Raw genomic sequence first — 18,678 nt, 5'->3', positions numbered from 1 at the left:
GCTTTCTGGCAGCCTGAGCCGCTGGGGGTGGGAGGGTTACTCTCACAGTGGCCATGGGAATTGGTGGGGGGAGGGGGGTCTCAAATGTCAGGATTTAAAGAGATGCTTCCTGCTGCTTGCGGGGCGAAAGTGCCTACCAGGTTAGACTTAACCACAGGGCCTCCATCCTGGTCTGGCTCACTCACTTAGCCCCATCCCTGCTGCCCCATCCCCTCAGGCTGCCCGCCAAATAAAGAATTTCCTTCATCAAGAATCCTGCTTTCTCCCAAATTCCTTCCTATAGCCCCAAATAGACAAACTGTGTACACAGGCTTGGAGAGATGTGGGGAGGTACATGGAAGGAGCGGCATCCCAAAAAACTAGAACACTTGTCAGGCAAACACAGCTGCCAGACAACTACTCTTGGGGCACCTGGGTGGCTCAGTCAGTTAAGCATCTGACTCTTCTTCAGCTCAGGTCATGATCTCATCATTCACCAGTTCAAGCCCTGTGTTGGGCTCTGCGCTGACAGCATGGAGCCTACTTGGGATTCTCTCTCTCCCTTTCTCTCTGCCCATCCCCTGCCGCTGCTTGTGCACATTCTCTCTCTCAAAATAAATAAACTTAAATAAAATAAAAAAAAAGGCAAGTATTCTTGTCCCCTTCCAATGAGACCGACTATCCCAAAGCTCAACTAGATTAGAAAATCAGGAGTTTCTCTATTATTTACCATGACTATGAAAAACAGCATCTTGCCTGTGTATCCTGGCTGCCTCTGTCCCTGGAGGACCCTCAGCATTTGCTGTTGGAACAGAAGATACTGTCTGGGATGGGTAGGCTTGCTGAAACAAGTCCTTGGTATCAGATCTAGTGGATCAGAGTTTTGTCCTCTCTGATGCAAGTGCTTCCCCCATCCCCAAATATGGAAATCCAAGAAAGGCCCCAAGAGATGGAATCAAATCTAGTCACTAAGCAGAGGCCCTGAGGCAGAAGCAGAAAGTCCTTTAAGATCACCTAGCAAATCAGTGCTGGCCAGACCCAGCCACCTTAATCTGGGAATCTCTCCTGGCATGTCAGGTGAGTCTCCATGCTCACATAAAAGGAATAAAATGCAAATGTAAAAGATACCGAGGACAGGGGTGCTGTGCACAGGACCAAACCCAATGGGGAGACAGTCATTCCAGCCTGGATCCTCGATGCCTCAGCCCACCTTCTCTCTGGCTTCAGGGGTTCCCTTTTACATGGGAGGAGCACAGGCCCAGGGCAGACTGGGCAGAGGCTAGTGTTCCCAAGCCTTGAGGAGACATCCAGAAATAGATGGGGGAGTGTCACATTTCTGAGCAGCTGTGTGGGGACAGGGGGGTGAGGGACTGACAGTATAAAGGAGAAACCTGCCTTTCCTCTCCCCTGGTGGCCATCGCAGAAGACCAACACCAGCTTCCCTGGAGAAGGCCTAGGTAAGGGGCACACCGCCATCCTCCTGGGCACAGGGCAGGGAAAGACTCTTTTAAAGGGGAAATTTGGGGTATTGATGGTGGAGTTTCAGGAGTTAGGAACAGTTTCAGGGAAACTTTTAGTCTGTTCAGGTTGCTATAAAATATCCCAGACTGCATAACTTATAAACAAACATTTCTCATAGTTATGGAGGCTGAAAGTCTGAGACCAGGGTGCCAGCATGGTTGGGTGAAGACTCTCTTTCTGGCTCATAACTGGCACCTTCGTACTATGTCTTCATATGGTAAAAGGTGCTAGGGAGCTCTGTGGGGTCTCTTTGATAAAGAACATTAATCCCATTCATGAGGGCTCCGCCCTCATGAACTTATTACATCCTAAAAGATCCACCTTCTAAAGCCATCACAGCAGGTATTAGGATTTCAACATATGAATTTGGGGGGAACACATATATTCAGACCGTAGCCCCTTTTATGGAGAGGTTTAGGATACCTAGGGAGGCTTGGGGCATTGAGAAACTTAGGGGTTCCTGGGAAGGGACTTAAGAGTCACATCCCCAAAAGGAAATGTTCAGTGAGGGTCTGGATAAGAAGAAATGACAAGTGCCCTGAACAGGATGAGAGGAAAAACAGAAGGGCAGGTGGGATATAAGGGGTTGCCCAGTGCCTCCACTTCCTTGCCTCCCATGACCTCCCCATCATTCTGGCCCCACCCCATTCCCCCAAACACTGCTCACCAAAGTCATCAAACTACCTGTTCTGCAGTGGTCTACACTGTTAGCTGCACCCAGAAAGCCTCTCAGCCTCTCAGCAAACATTCCAGGTGGCCTCATCTGTGGCTGCTTTGGGCTAAGCTCTGGGGACACAGAACAGGTCATAGCTGGTCCCTGCCCTCAAGAAACTCACAGGCCAGGAGGGGAAACAGACACATAAGGGCAACACAGTAGGATTAGGACAGTGGCAGAGGGAAGCACAGGGTGATTTAAGAGCACAGAGTCATCAGAAGACTCCCTGGTGAAGGGGAACCCTGAGTTAAGCCTTGAAAGGTGGGTAGCAGGAGAAGGGCATCCCCAGCAGATGGCAATGTGTGCAGAGCCACGGGGAGGGAAGAAGTGGAGCCTCACCTGGAACTTTGTTCTGTACTGGAGAAGCCAAGCACGAGGCTGAAGAGGTCACGGAGGGCTAGGTCACAGAGCACCTCAAATGCCAGCATGAGGAGGATTCTGTCCTGAGGGTAAGGAAGGAAGTTGTGTTTTGTTGCTTTTTTTCCTTTCTAGATGTGTTCTCATGTATTCCCTCATAATTTTCATCTCTGCATTTTTACTCTGTATTTTGAAATATTTCTTCCAGTTAGGTTTGGCACACAAGGTTTTTAAGCAGGTAAGCAACCTGACCAGCTGTGCTTCAGAAACACTGTTCTCCCTGCTCTGTGGAGGGTGGATTAGCAGGGGTGACCGCTGAGGCAGGGAGATCAGGGAGGAGGCAGGGGCAGACCTCAGCCATGGCAAGGGATGTGGGGGTGGGAAAAGAAAAGGAGTTTCTAGGATGGATCCATATGGTGATTAGATGGCAACTAATTTAGTGTTTGATGAATGATCAAATGAATGGATATCCAAGTGACCATTTTGGGTGACTGGGTGAATAACAGAGATGGTATATTATATGAGACTCTTTCAATGGCAAGCTAGATAAAACCTAAAGAGGAAATTATTGGGGTGCCTGGGTGGCTCAGTCAGTTGAGCGTCCGACTTTGGCTCAGGTTATGATTTCATGGCTCATGAGTTCAAGCCCTGCATCCGTCTCTGTGCTGACAGCTCAGAACCTGGAGCCTGCTTCTGATTCTGTGTCTCCCTCTCTCTCTGCCTGCCTCTCTCTCTCTCTCTGAAAAATAAATAAACATTAATAAAAATTAAAAAAAAATTTAAAGAGGAAATTATCACAAGAATACCAGAGTACTTCATGAGACCCAAGTGAAGAGCCTCTAGAAACCCAAGATGTCTTGGTCTGCCTGTGCTTTGGCTTCAGGCAGCTTTTTCTTTGCTTCTCAGCCCTCTTTTTCCTTTCCCTGGGGATCTTATGTCTTCTCTGACTTCAATACACCCATGACTCTCACATGTCTCATCTTATTGTCCATTCTTCTATCCCTTGGACATTTGCCCCTTGAGAGTCCACACATGCCAAACTGAACTCACCGTTTTTCCTCTAAACCTGATTATTCATTCATTTTGTATTGAGCACCTATCATGTGCTGGGATGGGCAAAATGAGCTTTTAAAGTGTCTCTGCTCCTCCTCTGTTAGCAGACTGGAGTATGGAATCCATATGTCATCCTTGATTTTTCCCTCTGTTGCACCCCCTATATCCCATCAGACACCATGACTAGTAAATTATACCTAATGACTCTGGGTCCATCCTCACTGCTAGTATCTTAGGCCACATGATTCAAGGTCCTCACTCTCACTTCAGAACTCAGACTTCCCTATCCCAAGCCTATGAACTCTCTCTTTTCTTGCCTTGTCTCTGCAGGGTAGAGATGAGGATAGAAACAAGGGCAACAGAGAGATGGCAAGAGATAGAGTTGGCCTAGTGAGGTTTTGCTGCATAACCATTTTGCTCTGTACCATAAAATCTTGTGGCACGCAAAGGTTTATTCACATGTTCACAGGTTTTTGGGCTGACTATAGATTGTCTAATCTAAAGTGGGTTTGCTTGGGCTGCTCTGCTTCAAGCTGCCAGTCTGCCTCAGCTTTTGGCTGGCTGGGCTCAGGTCTGCTCCTTCTGTGATCATTCTAGGGTCCAAGCTAATAGAACAGTTCTGGGCCACATTCTGATGATTTGTGACCCCAAAAGACCCCCTCTCTTGGTTTAGAGTTTCCCAAAAGCCAATCCAGAGACAAGGACTTGGGTGTAGTGAGCTTATTTGTAAGTTGATCCCAGAAAGTACAAGTTTAAAAGTGGCAAAGTGGATGGGGCACATGTACCCCAATGTTTATAGCAGCACTTTCAACAATAGCCAAATTATGGAAAGAGCCTAAATGTCCATCAACTGATAAATGAATAAAGTATTATGCTAAGTGAAATAAGTCATTCAGAGAAAGACAGATATCATATGTTTTCACTCATATGTGGATCTTGAGAAACTTAACAGAAGACCATGGGGGAAGGGAAGTTGGAAAAAATAGTTACAGAGAGGGAGGAAGGCAAACCATAAGAGACTCTTAAGTACAGAGAACAAACTAAGGGTTGATGGGGGGTGGGGGAGAGGGGAAAGTGGGTGATGGGCATTGAGGAGGGCACTTGTTGGGATAAGCACTGGGTGTTGTATGTAAGCCAATTTGACAATAAATTACATTAAATAAAATTTAAAAAGTGGCAAAGTGGGATGGAGAAGAGAAAAGCACCCCCCCCCCAAAAAAAAGTGCGTTAATGAGCACACTGTGACCACTGTGGTCAACTGGGGCTTAATCCCACTGGGTACCCTCTGTGGGAAAGGGAATCTGACTACCATTCTTCCTTGGTTAAGGGTTGTCCCTGGGAACATTAAATCCCCTGCACTTTTGGGTTGCCCTGAGCAAGTTTACAGGGTGATGGAGAAAGTCTTGGGCACAAAAATAACATGGAAAACTAGAGGTGAGAAGCTCAGCATAAGCTGAGGTATCAGCATGCACGAGAACTATCCACTGCTCCTGTGTGTGGACTTGTGGGTGGGCTGAACCATCAAAGTTTAGCCTCCTCCCACCCAGCAGATTATGGAACAGGGATGCTTAACCTGAATGAGACTGGGGGCAGAGACATAACCACCTGAAATTTATGTAACATTGTGTGAGGGTACATACATCCATTTGCTTTTTTAAAATTTTAATGTTTATTTTTGAGAGAGAGAGACAGAGCATGAGTAGGGGAAGGGCAGAGAGAGAGGGAGACACAGAATATGAAGCAGGCTCCAGGCTCTGAGCTGTCAGTACAGAGCCCAGTGCAAGGCTTGAACCCATGAGCTGTGAGATCATGACCTGAGCAGAAATTGGACACTTAACCGACTGAGCCACCCAGATGCCCCTCCATTTTCTGAGGAGACGTTTCACCTTTCATCAGATTCTCAAAGAACCACTGACTGTTTTACCGTTTGTGTATAAGAAGGAAAATAGAAATACCTTTGCATTTGCTTATATGTGCATAGAGTATCTTTAGAAGGATACACAGAAAATGGGAATGTTGGTTGCCTCTGGGGAGATGGAGTGAGGAATTAGCAAGAGAAAGATATTGTATTGTGTGCCTTTTGGACTATTTAAATTCTGAACAATGAAAATGTATTACTTAAAAAAAATTAAACGTTTAGAGGCACCTGGGTGGCTCAGTCAGTTAAGCATCTGGCTCTTTATCTTGGCTCAGGTCATGATCTCACAGTTCGTAAGGTTGAGCCCCACATCAGGCTCCATGCTTGGGATTCTCTCTCTCCCTCTCTGCCCCTCCCCCGGCTTGCCCTTTCTCTCTCTCTCTCTCTCTCTCTCTCTCTCTCTCTCTCTCTTTCTCTCTCTCTTAAATATTTTTTAAAAAGATTTAAAAAACTTAAACCTTTAAAACATTAAACATCAAAGTCAAGATTGATCCTGTTAGTAAGCAGAAATGTGAGTAAGAAAATAGATATCCTCAGTCAGCTGAGAGGCTGACTCTTGATTTCGGCTCAAGTCATGAACCCAGGGTCGTGGGATCAAGACCCTGTTGGGCTCTGCACTGAGCATGGAGTGCTCTTGGGATTCTCGCTCTCAAAAAAAAAAAAAAAAAAAAAAAAAAGAGAGAGAGAGAGATCATAATAACTAGAACTGGCAAAGACATAGAGAAAAGGCCACTCTCATTCACTGTTACAGAAGGGCAAACTAGTACCTCTGGGTGGTAATTTAGCAGTGCCAAATAAACATTAATTCATATCCTTTCAACATTATATCACTTCTTGATCTTTCCTATAAAAATATGCCCATAAGTAGATAAGGATTTATATGCATGGATGTTCATAAAGTATTATGTGTAATGTCAAAAATGTCAAAAAGTTACAAAAAAAATGTGTGCCCATAAGAAAATAGTTGAACAAACTATGGTTTAGCTATATTATGAAATCCCGTGCTGCCATTATAATGAATAAGGTAGATATGAATGTATGATGTGGAAGGAAGTCCTTGATACATTGTTTCCTGGAAAAAAGGTTACAGGAGATGTGTGTGAAACATGAAAAGGCATGTTCCTTTTCCTTTTTGAAAAAAAGAAAATAAAAACCAAAAGCAGCCTGTGTACAGAAAACTAGGTGTGTATGCATATTTAAATATTAAATTACTTGCATGTGCACAGAAAAAGGTCCGAAAGGGTACTACTGTCACGGTAACAGCAAGCACAGCTAAGAGTGAGAGAGGACACAGAGAGACTGTCTGTTCCTTACCCCAAGCTGGACTCTGCCTTCTTGGAGACTCATTCCCCATCTCATCCTCTCCCCAACTCTCAGCCCCTCTCCTTTACCACCTGGGGGGTCTACATCTGTCCCTGCCCTGGAAGCAATCGAGGGCTTAGGGGAGGAGGGCTCAGTTGGGACCAGGACTGCAGGAGGGAAGGATGCCATGGTCCCACCAGGTGACCAGTCCTGGATCTGCCCTGTTCCAGCCTCACATCCCCCACTGGGTGAAGCCCAGACCTCTTACTGTGCTAGTCAGGACCTTTCACGAACGGCCCCAACATTCCCACACTGCAAGCTGTGCCGTGCTGGATAAAATGTCTTTCACTTTTTACATTCAACACCTTTGCTCTTCTCATTTCTGCTACCCACGACTCCTTTCCCACCCCAAATGCCAATCTTCCTATCCCAGTCTCCACTGATTGAAGCCTTATTCTCCTATTTATCTGAAAGACCTTGTTCAGGTAACACCTCCTCCAGGAAGTCTCCCATATTCCTATGTTCCAGCAAGAAGGGTCTACTCTCTCTCGAGCCTTCATTTCTATGTTGTGACTGTGCCAAGCACTGGGAGTGGCACAGATCAGGTGTCAATTAATGTTTATGAAATTACATATTAACATTCTCATTTTCTAGATGAAGAAACTGAGACCCAAAGAGAGATAGTAACTTGTCTAGGGCTACCTCCAACATGCAGCCTCCTGCCATGGTGTCTCTGCTGCTTGTGTCCATGGGCCTCATGGAAGCACTTCAGGTATGGTTATCCTCCACTGTCCCCATGTCAGCAGGGAGTTGTCAGCTGAGTTGTGGGCTTCCTGTGAGGAGCCAAGGGAAGAGAGAATGACTGATGCTCCCTTTGGGGCTTGCCCAGCCTGAGGGCACAGTCCCAGACCCTGGTCTCTGCAGCTAGTCGTTCCCAATCCCCTTCCCCTCCAGGTGTGTTTGGGGCTCTCAGCATCATCATCTAAGTGGAGAAATTTGGTGACAGGCTCCCATTCTCCTGAGGCTCATCCTCTCAGTCCTTACTGCTCCCTCTCCCTCAGGCCCAGAGCCACCCCATCACTCAACGAGACCTCTTCTCTCAAGAAATGCCCCTGGATATGGCCCCAGCCTCCTTTGATGACCAGTATGCTGGCTGTGCAGCAGCCATGACAGCTGCCCTCCCGGATCTCAACCAAACAGAGTTCCAGGCCAACAAAGTGTATGCTGACGGCTGGGCACTGGCAAGCAGCCAGTGGCAGGAGCGCCAGGCCTGGGGACCAGAGTGGGGCCCCAGCCCTACCCGGCTGCCCCTGCCACCCCCTGGCTTCCGCGATGAGCATGGGGTGGCCCTCCTGGCCTACACAGCCAACAGCCCCTTGCACAAGCAGTTCAACGCAGCCGTGCGGGAGGCGGGCCGCTCCCGAGCCTCCTACCTCCACCACTTCTCCTTCAAGACACTCCATTTCCTGCTGACTGAGGCCCTGCAGCTGCTGGGTAGGGGCCAGCGTTCACCCCAGTGCCGCCAGGTGTTCCGAGGGGTGCATGGCCTGCGCTTCCGGCCAGCAGCACCTGGAGCCACCGTAAGGCTGGGAGGATTTGCCTCCGCCTCCCTGCAGAATGTTGCAGCCCAGCAGTTTGGGGAGGACACCTTCTTTGGCATCTGGACCTGCCTTGGGGCACCTATCAAGGGCTACTCCTTCTTCCCTGGGGAGGATGAGGTGCTGATCCCCCCCTTTGAGACCTTCCAGGTAATCAATGCCAGCAGACCAGCCCAGGGCCCTGCCCGCATTTACCTCCGGGCCCTGGGCAAGCGCAGCACATACAACTGTGAGTACATTAAAGGTGAGCAGGGGATGCACTGGTCAGCATCTATGCAGAAGATGGGCCTCCCCTTCTGTTTTCAAGGGATACATACACAAATATTACAAATAAATTAATAGTAAGGGGGACCCAGTCCTGTCCCTCTGCCCCTCCACCCCCTTGCATCTAAGGGGAGACAAGCTTCTGAGGTAGTAGGACGCTTGTCCCTGGAGGTGCTTAAGCCAGAGCTGGCCTCTTGCCTGCTGGGAGGTTGAAGAGGGTTTTCTGACCAAGACAGGTGTCTATGGACATTTGAGAGCCAAACAGAACTGATCAGGCTTTTCTCCCAGCTGGAAGCTGGAAGGCAATTAATTTCTGGCCATAGCACTGACACCCAGACCATTGATGCCGGGTCTGATTAAGAGCCCCGACCTCAGCTTCCAAGAGGAGCACATGTATTCGGCTGAATGGAAATCCTGTGCTGTCGTGTGTGCTGGGTAGAGGTGCAGGTGGGTGGTGAGATAGCCATTAGGGGCTGTGCCCCAAAGTTCCAGCTCAGGCTGTGGCAGGTCTCGGATACTCTTCCTGTCTATCCTCCAGGGCTGGCCAGAGATCGAATCATGAGGCCAGCCTCAGGTTCTTAATATCTGAAGGGGTTGGGGGTTGCTGGTCCTGGCCAAATGATGCCCAGGGGCTTGTGAAGCCTAATTTGCATAATTAGAAGCAGGTTGTTGCCTGGAACTGTGGACCACATCTAAGATAAGAGAAAGTCCAGTATGGCTACCATTCTCATCTTGGACAGCACCATGAGCTTGCATGAGTCAATGGAAGGTGAAAAAGACATGCAAAATACATAAACTAGTGCCTCCTTGGCTGGGACAAGGCATGGGAGAGGGAGAGGTGAGGCAAAGCTACAGGCCAAGGAAGCAGGAGGGTACCCAGAATAGACCCTGGCTTTGAGGGCTGGCTCCCTTCTGGCTCTGCTGCTCATGGGTCAAGTCAAATGTAGGCAAAGGAGGTCCCACCATAAGGAAGCAGAGTTAGAAGAAAATGTATCAGCTTCTCCTTGAATGAGTTGGGGATGGACCACAGGGTTTGGGGGTTCTTTCCTGACCTGAGAGCTATTGAGACTTTGATTATTTACTGTTTCTTCCCTACAGATAAGCGGTGCAAGTCTGGGCCCTGCCGTCTGGATAACTCAGGTAAGAGCTGCAAGCCTATGTGGGCCTCAGCTCAAGGATGAGCAGGGTGCCCTGGGGTTGGACTCCCCTCCTGAATGCATGTCACTCTTGAAAGGAAAACAACCCTCTTTTAATCAAAACAAGTAAACTCTCTTAAGCAGACACCTGTGGGGGTTGCTAACCTCTCTTAGAGGACATAGATGTGTGCATGGGGCAGTAGTCATGCAAGGTGATACACCTGCCCCCAAGTATGGGGCCCTCTCCTTCACAGAAGGTCACTGATCATGCAGCAGAGAGATCCAGGTTGCAGTGAGGGGGTGAAGGGAAGGGACCACTCCCACAGTCCTCTCTGGGCCTTCTCCTTCAGCTGCAGAACCCACTGTCTCTATTACTAACCTCAGGGCTCCTGTAGACCACCTTTCAAGGTTGAGGTCAGGTCTTGGGTGCTGGAGACCTGGGATCTCATCTGGGCTCTGCCCTTTCTCTGTGATCACTCGCTCTCTCTGGGCCTCAGTTTTCCTATCTGTATAATAAGCATATTAGACTAGATGATCCCCAGGTCCCTTTCAGTTGTGACTCTTCTTCCCTTGAATACCCACTATTCCAGGGCCTGCCTAAGCCACCACTTCTCTAGGTGGGAAGGGGCTTTTCCAGGGGAACCAACTGGAATAGGCCCTTCCCAAGAAAGAAACTCTAGCCACTTATCCCCCTCAGGTCCCTCTTCCCTCCTCCAGGGCTCTGTGAACAGTGGGAAAGAAGGGGCCCTAGCATCTACTTTATTCCCACCATTCTCCACTACACAGTCCCACACCATGCTCCAGGCACACCACGCCATGAATCCTCACCATGACCCAGTGGGGTAGGTACTATCATCACCCTTGTTCTACAGATGAGGGAACTAAGTCCCAGAGAAGTGAAGCAACCAGTCCTACACACACAGCTAATAAGGGGTGGGGTCCAGAGAGCCCAGCTCTAGAGCCACACTCTGAACCACCACACTACCTGGTCCCCATTTCTCTCCAGACACCATCTTATTTTATCCTTACTGTAAAATAAACTATTGGAAGGAGGAAGAACAGGGAGTATTACCTTCGTTATATAGTAAAGGAGACCCAGAGACAGAAATGACTTGCCCAAGGTGACAGAAGGAGTCAGTGGCAGAGCCAGGGTCAGAAGCCATATCTCCAGGCTCCAACCAACTTGAGTTCTGCTAATGTCATTTCAAGCACTGGACAAGTTAAGGATTCCCCCTGGTCCATCAGTACTTCTATCAGGGGTTGGGCAGAGGGGCAAAGATGAGCATCACTAGAGCTCACTCATATCTCTTCCCCTTGTTCAACCCACTTTGTGATGCCTCATTTGTCTCAGTAGGGGGCAGGGGCATAGACCAACCTAGTGACCTCTGGGAGGGGAACTGGGGCTCTTTCTTTCATCTGCCTACCCTCCTCCCTGAATCCATGCTCTGCATCTCTGGCTCCCATCACACTTTGTGTGTCTGTGTTTCCAGCTCACTCTGCTCGCTCCTCTTCGTCTTATTTATGTACCTCATTTTACCCTGAAAACTTCTCTCTCTGCCTCTGTTTTTCCCACAGCCATGAGTCAAGGCCCCATTTCTGCAGTCTGGTCCCTCCTACTGCCACTCTGGCTCCTTGTCAGAGGAACCTTTCCATAGACTCCAGGCCTCCCATCATCCTTCCAACACTGAACAGCCCTGCCTGCTGCCTCTACCCAACATGGGGATGTTGGCCACATGTGTGCTTTAAAGGCAGCCAGGATCCATGGTAACTCCATCTGCTGGGAACTCTGGGATGTTGGTAGCTGCCAGGCCTGCTGATGGAGGAGTAAGGGAATCTGGGGACTGAGCCTTAGCCAAGGCTCTAAGAATGAGACACTGAATAGACATGGGGGTCTCTACAACAGGCAACAACTCACTTGGAGGTTAGAGATTAAACTAGTTTGGGGGGGGGAATGGGGAGGAAAGCACTTGGCCAGAGCATTTGCTGGTATTACTCAAATGCCTCACATGTGCACCTGAAAAGCTCCTATTCACTCTCCCAAGAAGCCTTCTCTGACTTCTCCCACCTGGCTGGGCTAGGGGTCCTGCCTCTCTGCTCCCACAGGTCCTTAGATGCTTCTCTACACCATGTGTTCATGTTTGCCTCCTGTATCAGATGGTGAGCTTCCTGAGGGCAGGGACTGGGTCTAAAGCACAGAGGTAGTGCTAGAAAATGTGTAAGTCAAAAAGGAACAAACATCTTGTGAATGGCTCATCTCTGCAGTGCCCTGCTCTGGACATTTTCAAGCTCTCTGAATGTCAGTGTGTAGGAATGATGTGGACTGGCTCTAGCTCCAGACAGTAGAGAGCAGGAGAAATAGCAGAGACAGCATTAGGTTCTCTGCCAGGGTCTCAACTGAATGCTCAATTGAATTCTTGTCAGCAAAGACATAATTTCTGCTCTGATCTATGTGTCCTAAGGTTCCCGTCTCTAGAGAGACAATCCTGGATCCCCAACTTCCACTACCACGGGCCCCAAGGGTTAAGACAGGACACTGAAGAGGTGCTAGGCACACACTTACTTTATTATGAGTTGGGGCTTTAGGGCCAAAATTCTGGTGTGGCCTCCTGCTCTGGAAACTAGAATCCTGAATCCTTTACCCTGAGTCCTAGGCAGGGACTGGCAAGACCAAGTTCCTAAAACAATAGCCACCAAGGAAGTAAGAGAAGACAAAGAAACATGGTAGTTCTGTTTCTCATATAACCTGCACCCTTGCCACTCTAACATTTCTAACGCTCAGCATCAAAGTTCAATTCTGTTCCTCCAGGACTGCATTTTGATTTTGACCCTTCTCAGAGTTTCTCTTCCATAGGGATTAAGGGAGTGGCAAACTCTGGATTTCCCTTAGTGGTTAAGGTATGTAGACAAGCGATCCCTGTGGTTTGTGAAATCGGCAGTGCTGATCCTGAAGAAAGGGTGTCCCAGGCTCTTAGGCACAGTGGGGAGAGACTGGGTGGCCTGAGAGCCAACAACCACCTGGCCTTTCCATCTCTGTCTGGGGGTGCTGTGGCTGCATCAGACCCCTGGGACTCACAGGGCCTGCACCAGCACCAGGAGGCTCATGACCAGGGCCATGGAGAAGAAGATCCCCAGGAAGAAGCGATCCATCACACGGGCCAGCCGCTTCCAGTCCTCATGGCGGCGCTGGGCAGCCCGGTGGCTGTGGAAGGTGTTAGCAATGGTAGCTACGTGATGCAGCAAGGCTTCTTGATGGCACAGACACCGTGGCTCATGGCAAGGAACTGCTGGAGGGTGAACCCCTTCATCAGAAGGCTGGGGACTGGGGGGTGACTCAGGTGGTCTAGACTGCCCACAGGGCTCCCCTCGTTCCCGCACGCACAAGCCCCGCGCCAGGCGTCCCAGGAGGAGGGCCCGAGCCCAGGCTGGCACTGGTCGGGCACTGGGACCACAGTAATGCAGGTTCATGATAAGGATGGTGAGCGCTGTGGAGAATGTGACCATGGTCATGGTGGCCATGTAGTACTTCCCTGAAAGAGAGAGAGTGAGCTGGGGCCCAAAACAAGAACTCAGGGTGCCTGAGTCTGCCCACTGCCTCAACACAAATAGGCACCAGCTCATCCACCACGAGGCTCTCAGGACCCTCCAATCCCAATGGATGGAGCCAGGAAGGATATAAAAGCCAAGGTCTCCTCATCCCCTATTCCTACAAGTGAGTTCTCACAAGCCATGTGCTCCCTAGTTGTTCTCCTCCCTGCTGGACTCTGCACTCCCTCACAATCCATGAAAGCCACGCTCTCAAATGTAGAAGCACCATCTGGGGCAAGTTATTGATTCTTTTGGTACAACTGGGATAACAACAGAACTTACCTCACAGGTCTGTGGTGAGGGCTCCCTGAGTTAATAAATGACAAGCGCTTAGGAGAGGACCTGGCACACAGCCAGCACTCAATGCAAACTGCCTGTCACGACGGGTGAGGGGAAGGATGTCTTCCCGGAAGGGGCCTACCCCTCTCCCCTCAATCTCAGAATGAGGCATGCTCCCGGAACGCCCCCACCCTCACCCCCAACTCCCGCACCGAATTGGGCCGGCACGGCTGGGCTGGGGATGGGCGGGGGCCGGTCTCACGGAGGGGACGGCTCACTCCCCGCCCCCTCACCACCCTCGACCCGCGCCCTCGTGGCTCACCGATGAGCGGCACGCTCTCGGCCGGTGGCATGCTCTCGGCCAGGAGCAGCTGGAAGACGGTGAGCGCCAGCAGCACGGTGACACCGAGCGACACCTTCTCGCCCGAGTCGGCGGGCAGGTGGAAGGCGAGCGGCGCGAGCAGAGAGATGAGCACGCAGGGCAGCAGCAGGTTGCACACGTAGGCGGCGGCGCGGCGGCGCAGCAGCAGCGTGAAGGTCACGTCCGGGTAGGGCTCTGAGCAGCAGCCGTAGGTGAGCACGCGCCGCCGTGCCGGCATGCCCAGCACGTGCCACTCCACGTTCTCCACGAAGTCGGCCAGGCTGGCGGCGGTACCCGCGCGGCCGCACGTCCAGCTGGTGCCCGCCATGCGTCCACGAGCCGAACGTCAGGCCGCAGCGCTGCGCGTCGAACGGGAAGGCCGACACGTCCACGCGGCATGAGCTGCGCGTGATGGCCGGCGCGTCCCAGCGCACGGCGCCATCGTGCCGCAGAACCACGTTGGTGCTGGCCGAGGCCAGCGGCTGTGCGTCAGCCCTGTGGGCGGGCGGGGTTGGGGTATCTGAGGAGGCTGCTGGGAGGCAGACTCCTGCAGCAGCTCTGTGACCCCCGGGGCCCTGTGGTTACCAGAGACCGCCTGGAGGGTGGAGGGGGCGGCAGAGAGGGCCCTGCGTGCCTTTGGAGGCTCAGAAGGGGTGGCGCCTGCAGACTCTAGAGGAGACACGGATCTAGGCCAGGGCAGGGTGAAAACACATCTGCAAAAGATGGCACCTGGCTGCATTGTGTTATCTGCAAATCTCCTAGAGGGCCCCTGGGGGAAAATATGCAAAGCCATGTGTTGTCTGGGAAACACAACTGGTTTAGGTGGCATAAAGGAATGCTCCAGAGGGTTAGGCCCTAGAGGAAGTCCCTAGGTAGGCCGTCGGGGAGTCCTGGGAGACTTGGAGCGGGCCTGGAAGGGTGGAGTATGCCATCAGGAGGCACTTGTACCCCAGAACCCTCTCTGTGAGAGATACAGAAATGGCCCCTAGACCACACAGTGGGTTCCCAGGAGACATTCAGCCTGGGTTGGTTTGGGAGAGTCTAAAGTGGGGGATATCATGGAGGGGCTGGCAGCTTAGAAGGGTCCTGGGGGAAAAGCTTCCAGGACAGCATAGGAACCAAGTTAGGTTGCGGGGATGGGGAATCAGTGCAAACCTAGAGCCAAGGGCAACAGATGGAAGGGGGAGGGGCCCAGGCAGGCAGTACTTGTTATAGAGTACGATGTCTGGACGCCACACGAGACTGCTGGGGATGCGGATAGCATCCAGGCCACCATAGGCATCGGGGTCCCATCGTAGGTAGGCATCTGTCCACTCCTGTCGAATCCACAGGTACAGGGTCAGCACCTGGTTCCGCTCATCCTAGTGGGTGGCAGGGAGTAGGCACAGGTGTGGGCACACATATATGCACACCCTCCCCTGTGTGTACACACTCACCTACAGAGTTCTGGACGGCACCCACAAATGCAGCTGGCTCACAGTCCAGTTCCTACCCAGGCCTGACCTTGCTATGTGACCTTGACAGTTTTCCACTCTTCTTTAGGTCTCAGTTTTCTCAGTAGTTACATGGGTGATAATCCCTGCTGGGCAGGAATCCAAGTGTGCAAAGTAGTGGACACACTGTGGGCACCCAGCAGTTAGTATCCAACGGTTAGTAGCTGTTATTATTGTTAATATTAATGTTTATAGATAAGAATTATTTGGAGAATAATCCCATTCTCTCCCTCCCTCCCCCCCCCCCCCCCCTCCAATTCCTTGACACTGCCACAGGCATGCTCCAAGGTTGCACCACAACACACCATATCAATGATCTGGGACAATGTCACCTCCAGGGTCACGTTCAGAGCCTGGTCTGTGTCTGCCACAGGTCTCAGGGCACTTGTGTAGTTGGCGAAGAGGTCACGGAACAGCTTGTGAGCCAGTCTGCCCTCAGCTCCCAAGCATTCTGGGGGACCAGGAAACAGGGTTGTGCATCTGAGACCCTTGTCCAGGGCCCTCTGCTCATACCCTCTATCCCCACAAGGCTGGCACCTGTCACCTGCTGTGCTATCTCCTGGCCATCTGAATGGTCCTCCTGATGTCTTCTCTGTCCATCTAGCTGTGGTTCTAGTTCCTCCCTGGACTGCTTCCAGGGATGAGTGAGGTGAAGGCTGAGGACTAAATTGGTACTGTCTTCTGGAGCATGCTGACTGTTTTTTTCCCCCACCCTTTCCCTTCCTAAGGACCTGGATTCTGCTTGCCCTACTGCAAATGCAACAGGGGCCTAAACAGATGATAGGAGTCTCATCTCTCACCCAGGTGTTGTTAACCCCATTGCCACCCCCCACCCCACCCCCGCTCCAGTCTCTCAAACCTGTCTCCACTTATCCAGCTGCACTTCTGTGGATTTCTTCGAAGTTTCTGATGCTGTGGGCTATCCCTCCTTCTGAAAATCCTCTCTTCTCTAGACTTCTGTGACATACCACATTGTCTTCAGCCTCTGACTCAAGTATTGTTCCCAGAATCCTGTCCTTGGCCTTTTTTTTTTTTTTCAGCCCAGATTTTTCTCCTGAGCTCCAGACCCATAAATACAATTCATTCCTGAATGTCCTGTTGGCACCTTTAAGGCTGTAGGTCCAAAATATGAACTCATTTCCTCCTCCCATGCTCTGAAACCTATTCCTTATTCTGTGTTCCCCATCTCAGCAAACAGCACTGATCCCCCAGTGATTTCAGCCAGAAATCTGGGAATTATCCCTCCTTTCTGCTCCCTCCCCCTGCAATCCAACCAGTACCCGAATTCTGCCAGCCATGCTACTGGGGATCTTTCGAATGTCTACTCACCTCTGAAGCTGAGAGGACTTCTCACTGCCCCTGCTGCAAGTTTAGTCTCTCTAACCAACCTTCACATTTCTGAGATCAGGTTTTTAAGCACTCAAGTTTGACCAGGCCAGTAGCTGCTTAAAAGTGTTCAATATCTCTCTCTGTTGCCTGCTAATAAAGTCTAAACTCAGCTTGGCATTCAAGGCCCTTCATGATCTGGCCCCCTCACCCTGGCTTTTCCATCACTGCTCCCACCCCGGCCAGGCAGGTCTTCTCTTGTCCCCTTCAGCACCTTTGTCCTCCATGATACCCAGATAGAACACTTGTTCCCCACACAGTAGTGAAGAGAAATAGGGTGTGGAGAGAGATTTGGGGAGGAAGGTAACAGCAGCAGTGCCCAGAGAGGCAGGGCTGGTTTACTGAGCTTCACACCTGGAAGCAGCGAGAGCAGGAGCAGAAAGCCCAGGCCGGAGACAGAGAAGCTTAGGCTGAGATGGTGGCTCCGGGGCCCCATGGCCCTGCCACAGCAAGAGGTGGGGCAGGTCTCTGGGTGTGAGCCTCTTGGCCCCACTGAGGGCAGCATCAGGCTCTGCTGGCAGAGATGGTGTGGACGATACCTGCAAGTCAGAAGTAAGACTGAAATCTCCTCTGGGTCCAGCTACCCTCTGGGGAGCCCTGCGGCTCTTCCAGTTCTCTCATCCTATTTGTACCTGCCCTTGGATTTAAGTACTTGGATCTTGGCATCTGCTCTTTCTCCTCTGTTAGTCCTTTCCTCTTCTGGCCTCTGCCCCTGCACTTGTCTCTGCCCCCCACCCCCTTTACCTCTCTCACTCAGCATCTCCGTCTCCACTTCCTTTTGTCTTTTCTTCTGTAACTCTTTCTTGGCCTCTGCCTCTTTGACTTTGGTCTTCCTCCTTCCACTCACTCTTCCTGTCTCCTTCTATTTCAGCCCCCTAACTTCCTTTCTCTGTTCTCCATACCTGGACTCCGGATGAGTCTGGCACATTCTCAGCAGGACAGGGCAGAGACTCCATCAGCCCTGAGCCCTCTGAGGCATAGGGCTGCAGGCCCCTCCCCCTTTGCCGTTTTCATTAGCTTAATTATAGGGTTGGGATACCTGTGCCCATGGGAACAGAGTAATTGAAACTGACACCTCAGGTTACCGGGCCCTGAATTATTCAAATTATGTAAGTCAGCACCCAGGCTCAGCTGAAGCCCAGCCTGGGGTATTGGAGGGCACAGAGATCCTAGGGTCAGGGGTGTGAGGGAGCAGGACCCATGGATGATGTTGTCCTCCGAGTTCTGCCACCATTACTGAATTCTTGAAGCCTCCTTTAAACTGTCAGCTCTGCCTCCAGTGAAAGATCGAACACATCTGTCCAGGCTAGGTAGGCACTTTGTGCCAATCAAGCTCTCCCCTCCTGGTGGGAATGGGAGCTGAGCCTCAGGCTCCTCCAGGTGGCCCCACAGAGCAGGGGATGCAGCTCACATCCTCACCTCCAGCTCCCTACAGCCATCCCAATCGGAGCCTCAGTGTTTTCCCCATGCCCAAACACCATAGGTGATATGGGGTAGCAGGGAAAACACAGGCTTTAGAGTCACTTTCAGCTCTGTCTTATGAGTTGTCTGACATGGGCAAGCTACTGAAACTCTCTGGGTTTCGGTTTTCTCATACAGGATAATGGGATTAACAGTCTTCACTTTGAAAGGATTAAATGAGACAAGCAATTATGCAAGGCAAGTGCCCAGCATATGGTCTGATGCACAGTAGTCAACCAACTATACTCTCAGTGATATCTTCAGGAACAC

The 18,678-nt window shown here is 50.9% G+C and overlaps 2 protein-coding genes across 5 annotated transcripts; one reads left to right on the top strand and one right to left on the bottom strand.

Moving 5' to 3' along the window:
* The first annotated feature begins 1,350 nt into the window (after positions 1-1,350).
* On the top strand, positions 1,351-13,776 carry ART1 (ADP-ribosyltransferase 1). Of its 4 annotated transcripts, none has more exons than XM_019449675.2 (5): positions 1,351-1,436; positions 7,500-7,617; positions 7,907-8,593; positions 9,806-9,847; positions 11,419-13,776. In XM_019449675.2, exons 2-5 carry the CDS (start codon positions 7,555-7,557, stop codon positions 11,422-11,424), a joined length of 798 nt encoding a protein of 265 aa, XP_019305220.1. In that variant the 5' UTR covers positions 1,351-1,436; positions 7,500-7,554; the 3' UTR covers positions 11,425-13,776. The 4 variants fall into 4 exon arrangements, with proteins under 4 accessions (XP_019305220.1, XP_019305219.1, XP_019305217.1 ...); XM_019449674.2 differs by having other exon boundaries at positions 7,907-8,672; XM_019449672.2 differs by having other exon boundaries at positions 7,907-8,687.
* On the bottom strand, positions 12,386-17,383 carry CHRNA10 (cholinergic receptor nicotinic alpha 10 subunit). The gene is given in 6 exon segments (XM_053900627.1): positions 12,386-13,370; positions 14,030-14,363; positions 14,365-14,563; positions 15,275-15,429; positions 15,867-16,012; positions 17,302-17,383. Coding segments are annotated over 6 exon segments (1,374 nt in total). The 3' UTR covers positions 12,386-12,912.
* Positions 17,384-18,678: the final 1,295 nt, after the last annotated feature.

This window comes from Panthera pardus, unplaced genomic scaffold (genome assembly GCF_024362965.1).
Source record: "Panthera pardus isolate Hobbes unplaced genomic scaffold, ASM2436296v1 HiC_scaffold_12, whole genome shotgun sequence".
Lineage (NCBI taxonomy): Eukaryota > Metazoa > Chordata > Mammalia > Carnivora > Felidae > Panthera > Panthera pardus.
This window is presented reverse-complemented; position numbering and strand designations above follow the sequence as displayed.